General features: G+C 36.6%; 1 protein-coding gene across 1 annotated transcript in view; it reads left to right on the forward strand.

Moving 5' to 3' along the window:
• LOC101485117 (T-cell receptor beta chain C region) overlaps positions 1–7,359 on the forward strand; it is a 39,768-nt gene extending 32,409 nt beyond the window's left edge. Inside the window, exons 3-7 of the mRNA XM_076877663.1 lie at positions 1,485–1,537; positions 6,261–6,623; positions 6,738–6,761; positions 6,866–6,972; positions 7,071–7,359. Of these exons, the coding sequence (XP_076733778.1) occupies positions 1,485–1,537; positions 6,261–6,623; positions 6,738–6,761; positions 6,866–6,972; positions 7,071–7,097 (574 nt within the window). The 3' untranslated portion in view covers positions 7,098–7,359. The remainder of the gene's footprint in view (positions 1–1,484; positions 1,538–6,260; positions 6,624–6,737; positions 6,762–6,865; positions 6,973–7,070) is intronic.
• Positions 7,360–10,509: the final 3,150 nt, after the last annotated feature.

The raw sequence follows: 10,509 nt of genomic DNA on the forward strand, positions 1-10,509 counted from the left end.
CATCAGTACCTACATACAATTTTATATTATTATGAAATGGCTCATTGTGTTCTTGACTATAACTATTATCTTACAATTCACTTCAGAATAATAACCTTTGCTCTTTTATTTCTATGATTCTATATCCACACAATCCAATATTATGTTATAATTTGTCAAAATGTCCTTTCAGTTATACAAACTATATCATTTATGTGACAAATTTACTCTTATGAACTCGACTAGACAGCAGAAGTTCATCCAGAAACAATGAGATTTTAATTTACTGGTATTACTGGTATCAAATACTTAGTGCTTGGTTGTTTTGCATACCATGCTTTTATAGCATTCTATGCAGGGTCTTATCTGAAGGTTACAGTTACCAAAATGCGTGAGCATCCATTTATAGTATTTCTCATCTTGCTTGCCAATAACTGATTGGATAAAGCGCTGTGACCACCAGAGATGTCACTTCCTCTGAGCAACTACAAACACAAATAAAAAAGTCTCTTTGTGTTTTTTCTGCCCTCCCTTCCTGCTTCTTTTCTTAGCTGTCACAGAAATAGCAGCAGTCAGGTTGGAGCGCGTTCAGCCGTCAGTCAGCCCGACCTGCACAGCTGCGCTCACAGGCAGACAGAGATGGAGGCTGAGATAGGGAGAAGCGGGGTGGGGGAAGGAGAGAGGAGAGAACGAAAAAGACACAAGGTTTTTGTGTGATGCTTTTTCACCGTGGGGACAGGGGGCCACGGTGATACAATCCCATAGAGCCGTCGTACAAAAACCTCCTCCCATTAAAATGCATTGTGAAGACTGCTACATGCAACTTAAAACGTTGTTAGAGCGGAAAAATCACTAATCTGAAGGTGTCTGGGATGGAGGAACACTTTGGTAGCGAAAACCTATTCCTAAGAAGAAATTTTAATGGGAAATAAGTTTTTAAAGACTTGCAATTCATATTTGCAGCAGTTGGATGTTTGCATTGTTATCTCAACAAACACAAAACAAATTTGGTCATTGTAAAGATCACCCTCCATGTTTAAAGTGTTTAAAGATCACCTGGATTATTAGAATATGTGTAAACTGGATGTTTCTGGAAAGTTTTGAGAGTTTTTGGCAGAGGAGGCCTACAGCGTGACTCTGGAGCTGAAGCTTACTTTGGAAAAGGAACAAAACTCACTGTTTTAGGTAAGTTGGATATCTCAAAGCTTTGATTCGTCCTATTACACAGAAATTGGTGTAAATGCTGGTTTGACAGTGAAGGAAAATTCTGTTCTCATAAAAATCTAAAATATTGAGCTAAAAACGGAGCACTGTGACCTACAATAATCCTGCTTACTTTGGCCAAGGAACCAAGCTGACAGTTTTAGGTAAATATTCCACTTTACTTCCATTTTTTGACAAATATGACATTGGCTACAGCCTCAGTGTTAACATAAATGTTCATTAATACTAACTAAAGGTTATTCTGGTGTAAAAAGAGTTTCATGCTGAGTATTTTGCACTGTGACCAACACACAACCTGCTTACTTTGGCCAAGGAACCAAGCTGACAGTTTTAGGTAAATATTCCACTTTACTGTGGTGTTTTGTGAACTGTAAATTTGTTTAGAGCCATAACATTGACAGGAGTATTAGTAAAGAATATTGTCAAAGATTATTCTGATACAAAAACAGTTTCATGCTGAGTATTTTGCACTGTGACCAACAACTACCCTGCTTACTTTGGCAAAGGAACCAAGCTGACAGTTTTAGGTAAATATTTCATTTTACTAGAATTTTTGATAAATATGACTTTAACTATAACCATAGTATAAACAAGGTATCCATGAAGACTATCCTTAGAGAGGATTCGGATACAAAAACAGTTTCATGCTGAGTATTTTGCACTGTGACCTACACTGAACCTGCTTATTTTGGCCAAGGAACCAAGCTGACAGTTTTAGGTAAATATTCCACTTTACTGTGGTGTTTTGTGAACTGTAAATTTGTTTAGAGCCATAACATTGACAGGAGTATTAGTAAAGAATATTGTCAAAGATTATTCGGATACAAAAACAGTTTCATGCTGAGTATTTTGCACTGTGACCACCGGCCAACCTGCTTACTTTGGCAAAGGAACCAAGCTGACAGTTTTAGGTAAATATTTCATTTTACTAGAATTTTTGATAAATATGACTTTAACTATAACCATAGTATAAACAAGGTATCCATGAAGACTATCCTTAGAGAGGATTCGGATACAAAAACAGTTTCATGCTGAGTATTTTGCACTGTGACCTACACTGATCCTGCTTACTTTGGCCAAGGAACCAAACTGACAGTTTTAGGTAAATATTTCATTTTATTTCTGTGTTCTGATGAATGTACCTTTCATCAGAAGCTTAGTACTGACAGGATTATTAGTAAAGACAATCCTCAGAGATAATTCTTGTGCAAAAACAGTTTCTTGCTGAGTGTTTTTGCATTGTGTCAGGGCAGCGAAGCTTACTTTGGAAAAGGAACAAAACTGACTGTATTAGGTAAATATTTCATTTTATTTCTGTGTTCTGATGAATGTACCTTTATTCAGAAGCTTAGTACTGACAGGATTATTAGTAAAGACAATCCTCAGAGATAATTTTGGTTTCTTGCTGAGTGTTTTTGCACTGTGACAGACCAGCGAAGCTTACTTTGGAAAAGGAACAAAACTGACTGTATTAGGTAAATATTTCACTTCACTGCTCTGTTCCAAAAATGTACCTTTCATCAGAGGCTTAGTATTGACAGGATTATAAGTAAACACAATCCTCAGGCATAAAAAGAGTTTCATGCTGAGTGTTTTTGCATTGTGACAATGCTAACGAAGCTTACTTTGGCCAAGGAACCAAACTGACAGTTTTAGGTAAATATTTCACTTTATTTCTGTGTTTTGATAAATGCAATTTTGATTAGAGCCTTAGTGTTGTCAGAAGTATTATCAAAGACGTTTGTCAAAGGTTATTCTGGAACAAAAAGGGTTTCATGCTGAGTATTTTGCACTGTGAACACTGGCAATCCTGCTTACTTTGGCCAAGGAACCAAACTGACAGTTTTAGGTAAATATTTCACTTTTTCCTCTGTGTTGGATGAATATTGGTTTGTTTAGAGGATTAGTAAAAGTGCTGGCAGAAGTATGAGCAAAGATTATTCCCAAAGAGAAGTGTGGTAGAGCAAGAGTTTCATGCTGAGTATTTTGCACTGTGACAAACACCGAAGCTTACTTTGGAAAAGGAACCAAACTGACTGTATTAGGTAAGTAAAGCATGTGAATAATCAAATAAATGCATGAAGATGTTCAAGGGTGAAGCTGCAAAAAGAAATGTAAGGAGCTCAGATGTTTAGAGTGCTTTTTGACATTAAGCCTGAGCGCTGTGTTGATAGAGAAGCTTATTTCGGTCAGGGAACAAAACTGACTGTTCTTGGTAAGTAAAACTTTTCTCTCACATGAATTCAACACAGAAATAATTAAAACATGTTAAAGGGCAGCTGTTGCTTCAGATTTCTTTTCTTAATAGTAGCTTAAATGCTTAAAGAAGCAAAGTGAAAGAAGCATCGTGATGTTTTGAGCACAGATTAAGTTCACTGTGCCTCTGGTGGTTATGAAGCTTTCTTCGGTGGAGGAACAAAATTAACTGTTTTAGGTAAGAAAGAAAAATTATACATAAAGTTTGTAATAAGATTTGGGCCAGAGGAATAACTAATATAAAAAACTTTCTTACATAAGCAGCTTGGTAACAAACTTACTGTACTTGGACTCGTTATAGTCTGAGCTCAGTGCTTTTTGTTCAGAAGCTTAAACACTGTGCCAATTATGAAGCTTATTTCGGCCAGGGAACAAAACTGACTGTTCTTGGTAAGTGAAAAATCTAAATGTCTTTTCATAAACATAGTTAAACTAGTTAAAGCTGACAAAAGTGTTTCAGTAAGGGGTTTGGCATTTAAACTGGTAAAAACAACAACAACAATAAAACATGAGTGCAGCACATTTAGACATTTTACTTTAAAGAAAAATAAAAGGAAACTTCATTATTTTATGAAGAGACCAAAAAATGAAGATGCAAAGTAGAAACAACATGTTGGGCTGTTTTGAGCACTAATTAACTTCACTGTGACTCTGGTGGTGCTTCAGAGGCTTACTTTGGTGGAGGAACAAAATTAACTGTTCTAGGTAAGAAATAAAAACTATATATGAGTATATGTATGTCTGCAGTAAGGTCTTGGATACATGAATCCAAATAGATGTTAAAATTCCCAACTGGAGTCATTATTAAACAAACTGTATTTGAGGTCTCTGTAGTCTCAGCTCAGGGCTTTTTGCTCTGAGGTTTAAATGCTGTGTCAGAACGAAGCTTATTTCGGGCAGGGAACAAAACTAACTGTTCTTGGTAAGTGACGAATCAAAATTTATTCTTATAAATGTTACAAAACAAAAACCAATTAAAGAATAAGTGTTGCCTGAAAAAACAAACATTTTGTTTCATATTAAATTTGTAAAAACTTAAAAGAGCAGTGCAGCATATGTGGGATTTTTAAATTAAAGAAAAGTAACATTTAGTTTATTAAAAGTAAGCAAAGTATTAAGAAACAAAGCAGAAGCAGCATGTGTTGAGCTGTTTTGAGCAGTGATCAGGTGCACTGTGACTCTGGTGCTTCAGAGGCTCACTTTGGTGGAGGAACAAAATTAACTGTTTTAGGTAAGAAAACATTTTAAAGTTCACTAAATAAAGTTGAGGACTGATTTTGTTAAGCTGCCTCTAAAACTTTAAAATCACACCAAAAACTCATGTAGCTAAAGTCAAAGTCTTTACATGTAAAAATTGACAGTTGAAATAATTACCATGTGGCAAAGCTAAAGAGAGGCACTAGAAAGGGTTTTTGTCACAGTACAAAGTCTCTGTGCTCCTACAACGAGGCTTACTTTGGAGCTGGAACTAAACTCACTGTTTTAGGTAAGAAAACTTCCAACAAAAATCAGCTGGGCTTTACTCTCATGGTGTTGGTTGAATGAGAACATTTAGTATATGTTTCATTTATTTATTTACCTTTATGTTATGGTAGTGAAAAAAGTGGGCAATCGTTAAAGTTTAAAAGTAATTTATGTAGAAGTTTTCTTGTGCCAGGAGAAAAAAGTGTTATCTGTGTTCTCCAGTTAAAGTACTGTGCCTATGAAACATTTGGCTCTGCGCCCAGAATATTGTTCTCACACTCAGTTCTTATCAGCTCTGTGAAATACTGTGAGTTTCCAGTCAGAAGCTTATTTTGGAGCTGGAACTAAACTCACGGTTTTAGGTAAGAGTGCAAAGATGGATTAACATTAAAGTAATAATTTCTGATGAAATATTCATTGGGATCCTTCTGTAAATTAGTTGGTTTTAATGTCTGTTATTTTAGATTTGTGCATTTCCAAAATTAATTCTCTTGCATGGTCAAAATTTGCGTAATAATGCTACAAGCAGATGATTTTCCTCAGGTCTTTTCTATATGTTTGGGTGTAAAAGTTGTTTAACACTGAAAAAGAGAACAAAGACAGGCAGCAGCTTTCTAGAGCAGTTTTTTCTACAGCAGTTTATCAGTGTGAACAACTACGACCCTGCTTACTTTGGCAGTGGCACCAAACTCACAGTACTGGGTAAGAAAGTGACAAAATAGTGCATAAATACTTGTTTTTAGAGATGTAAAGATGTCGTCATCCATGCTGTAAACCTTTAAATTGCATTTTAATGAGTAAACATCTCAAAATGTGTCAGAAAACTGTGATATTTGGAAAAAAAAAAACGGCCTCAAGTCTGGAAGAATATTTGTGTTATGGAACAGCTGGCAGAAAAGTGCAGTTTGTTTCATCAAAAAGTGATTTAAATTGCACATGGCAGAGTAATCGTTTTGTATGTGAACTAACAAATGCTGTAGAAAAAATAAGCTTGAGGTGAATCCAAGTGTTCTAAGTCTTGTGAGTTTTTGTGGCTGTGACTTGGCATTGTGCTCTGGCACTTATCCTCCTTATTTTGGAGAGGGAACCAAGCTAACAGTTCTGGGTAAGATCACCACAATAATTTAGTAATAAAGAAAATGTGAGTTTTGTAATCTGAATTAATCCTTTGTGTTAATATGTGTGGGAAAAAAGTTCTCCTGGATGTTTTTGTGCATTAATTGTAATGTTTGCCTGGCATGTGCACGAGACTTGGGTGTCTTACATTTGTTGTAGATCTAAAGGCAGTTTTAGTCATGTGTGTTAATGTGATTCTTCTTTGTCCTTTGTCCTTGCAGAAGAAAACAGTAAAATCACTCCACCACAAGTAAAAATACTGAGACCTTCAAAACATGAGTGCAGAAACAGCAAAGACAAAAAAAGAAAGAAGACCCTCGTTTGTGTGGCCTCTGGTTTCTACCCTGACCATGTCAAAGTGTATTGGCAAATGAATGGGAAAAATGTCACTGATGGTGTGGCAACAGATGAAGCTGCGCTTGAAGGAAAAGATGACAACAACCAGACCGTGTACAAAATCACCAGCAGGCTGAGAGTCTATGCCAAACAATGGGAAAATCCTGACAATACCTTTAAATGCGTTGTCAATTTCTTCAGTGGCACTGTATATACAGATTATTCAGATTTTATTGACGGAGATACGGGTAAATTCTTGTGGAACTTAATCGTCTTGCTCTTATATGCACATATTATATGCAAATCTTTTAATATTTCAGTCATCTGTTGTGAACTAATAATTTCTTCTTTTTTTCAAACAGCTGAGACAAATTCTATATCAAGAGGTAAATATTATAGATTATTCCTTCAGTGAATCAGTTCTAGCATGATTGTCATCACTTGGAAATATAGAAGCTGTGTTGTATCACTAAATGTTTCTTATTTACAGAGAAGTATTTGACAACTACACAAAATTTCAAGGTCGTCTACAGCGTGCTTACTGTCAAGAGCTGTGCCTATGGAGCTTTCGTTGGATTTTTGGTGTGGAGGCTTCAGGTTTGTCCAAATCTTGTCCAAAAAAATTGTCTCTCTCTATAATAATAACAGTAACACAAATGACTTATTACTCTCTGCGTTCTTTCTATGTTTTGCAGCGTTTTGGTGGAAAGCAGAAGTACTGAGAGCTGAGCTGAAGCCTCAAAAAATAACTCTGGGACATGAGTTACCTTGCTCTCTGTAAATATCGTTCACAAACAGTCTATTGTTAAAGTGCACACTGTTAATCACCTGTTCAAGTTCTGCTGTGGATTTTTATGTGCTTATTTGTCTTTATATAATTAATAACTGCCTTTCAAATAGACTGATGTCAATTTCTTATACAAAGTGATTTTCTGTGTGTAACTTGATTTTCTACTTAATAAAAGTATGTTAGATTATTTTAAAGCTGTGTTGTTCTTGTGTAGTTTGCCCTGGAAATACTTTTTAAAGCTGTGAATCAGTCTTCATATCATAATATCAAACACTATTACTTAATTTGAAAAAGATAGGATGAGACAGGTGAATAATAATGTGTCATTTGATCAAACTTGTGAAGAATATCATCGCCTTTCTCTGGTTTTACATCTCAAGTTTTTCCAGAGATACTGTAAAATGTATTTTTCATCAACTAGCCTGTTTTCTGAGAAGTCGTCTATTTTCTCCCCCATAATCTTGAAACATCTCACCTCAGGAGAACTTCTTAAGATGGTTAATTTTACTCATAGCAGGATTTTCCATTCAGAAAACCGATGACTAAAAAGTGTCTGTTAAAATTTACTAGTAAATTTAAATTTCATCCAGTAATTTTCTTTACTTTTCTTGGAAATCAATTCACTTTTTGAGTCACCTTTTCCACAAACACAAACAGTGTGTGACAACATGCATTCCTTTCTTAAACAAAGAATATCTTTCTTTAGTTCAAACACGCTCTGTAGCAAAATAAGAACACAAGTCTAACCCATAACAGGAAATCAGCATTTCATCTGTGTACTGAAGAAGGTCAAAGCTGCTGTGGGTGAGAAAGATAAACCAGGGCATGAAACCCTGCAGAGGAGAGTGCAACAGCAGAGGAGAGGATGTGGTCACAGAGCAGCCTGCAGCTCGCTCTCTGTGCTGAGAAACGGCGGAGGTGCAACCTTCACTTTACCACAACCTCCGGCTCGCTGTGTGCACCTGCAACTTTGCACCGACCCCCCCCCGCTCTGCACATCTATGAGCAAACAGATGGAAACTTCCATTTCTGTGTCAACTGAAGTTACGCATTGTACAAAAACAACGTCATACATTATGCAAAAGCTGTTTGCAGTGATCTGGCACAACATTTTGCACCAGATAAAATCAGACTTTGGGGAAGCCACAGAACTTCAGGCAAATATCAGCAGCTCATTTAAAAACATAACTGACAGTGTTTAAATGTACACATGTGTATATAACTATAAGATAAAGGTTTGTGTGGGACTGCATTCAAAAGATAATCTGGCCTTTTTACAGGACTCAGTTCAAACCGTCACATTCTGCTTTCCCTGGTTGCTTCCTTGAAAAACATGTTTTCTTGTCCTGAAGTCAAATAAACAGGAAGCGTAGTCTTTGAAGCAGCAACAGAAATGTGGCACATCTGCCATCTGTTAGGAAAATAATTTTAGCTTCCCCTGAATGTGATCCTTAAATGAATGTATAAGCTGCTAATTTAAACCTCACACGTGTGGAGCTCATAAAGAAAACAGCCAGTGTTTGGGTTTTTCGTCTTAAAAACACAATCACAGCTGACGGGTACAGCCATGACAAAAAGAAATTACATCCCCTGCCAATTCTAAGGTTTTACATGTCAGCGAATAAAAATAATAATAAAAATAGCCAGTGTATACCAGGTCTTATAAGCTGGTAACAAAACATAAATTATTACACCAAATTTAAGCCAAAATGCATAACTGTAGATGAATTTTTAAGCTCACTTTTCTTTACAGTATTGCTTCAATTCATTGAGCTTCTCAGTCATTTGTTATGTACAGCTCTCTTAAGGCACAACATTTCACTCAGGTTGAAGTCTGGACTTTATCCAGGCCACTCCATCACCACTTATTCTCTTTTTCAGTCTTTCTGCTGTCGATTTGCTGCTGTGCTTGAGATTATTGTTCTTTTATATTATCCATTTTCAACCAAGCTTTAGCTGTTAGACAGATGGCCTCACATTTGACTTCAGAATACTTTGGTATACGGAGCAGTCCACGGTCAACTTAATGACTGTAAGGTACTCACGTGTTGTGGCTGCAAAACCCAAATTCTCTCCCCTCCACCACCGTATCTGACAGTTGATATGAGGCCTTTATGTTGATATACTGTGTTTGGCTTTAATCATATGTGATTGTCAATGGAAAAATTGTACTTAGTAGTCAGTATAGTCTTTTAATGATATAAGTTTGCATATGGTAGAATACTGCATGTAATCATTTGTGTTTAGAAGTATATAGTTGGTGGCATATTGAAAGAATGTCTCATCCTAGGAGGTCTGTAACATTCCAGGGTGTTCTGGCGTTCACCCCCACATCCTGGGAGCATGGGAGAGGTCGTACCTTGTTTTATTGTTTTACGGTAGGATTAACGTAGCTATGTCAGTTTTAGTCTAAGTGCTTTTTTACATATAGATGAACTGTTGGACCAGCAGGTTAAGGGAAGTAGTTTATGGGGACACACACACACACACACACACACACCCCTCCACATTCCAATGTAAGGAACAAACGCTCACTGAAGTGTAAATAAAGACCGGGGCAGTTTCTCAGCGCGAGTCTCAGTTCTGGAGGCTGCCCTTGCTAGCAAGAAATTCTGCGTGTTTCTCTTCTCTGATTTTCTACTGAAGAAGTGTTTTAGAGTACATCTCTTAACAGTGATCCTGCGCATTCCAGTGCTGTGCAGTTGGTTCAAGTTGAACGTTGCAAACCTAAGCCATGCTGCCATGTTGTTTTTAGAGAGAAGAGGCTTTCTCCTAGTAGCTCTTCAAAATATGGTATACTTATTCTGTCTTACTCTCATTAAACTGTCATGAACTTTACATTTAACCTGCTAACTGAGGCCTGTAGAGTCTGAAATGAAGCTCTTTTTTTCCCCAGTTTCTCTGTGTAATACAGAATGATCTTGGAGTCAAGTTGCTGGGACTTCCACTGCTGGGAAGATTGGCAAATGTTTTGTCTCGTCACTGTAGCAAGATGGATTTCAGATTGTCTGTAAAGTACCTCATACATTTTCCCAAATTGAAGGGCAGCAACAGTTGCTTGTCTCAGATCAGCACCAGAACACTCCAGACCAGCAAGCTTCCTAAATGTCTGCATTTATAAAGAAGCTCACACTTGCAATTGATCAGTTCACAAATGACCTCTTCATGTTTGCTCACTTTTTGTTAAATAATAACATGACATAACCTGATGTTTGTCTGAGGTTGTGTTTCCATAATCTTAGGGAAAGGGCCAGATTATTTTTTATGACATCCTAATGTGCAAAGCCTTGGACCTGAACTGTAAATATAAAGATTATTAATCAATGAGTTTTATTTTACTTAAT

The sequence above is a fragment of the Maylandia zebra genome, linkage group LG19, assembly GCF_041146795.1.
Source record: "Maylandia zebra isolate NMK-2024a linkage group LG19, Mzebra_GT3a, whole genome shotgun sequence".
Taxonomy (NCBI): domain Eukaryota; kingdom Metazoa; phylum Chordata; class Actinopteri; order Cichliformes; family Cichlidae; genus Maylandia; species Maylandia zebra.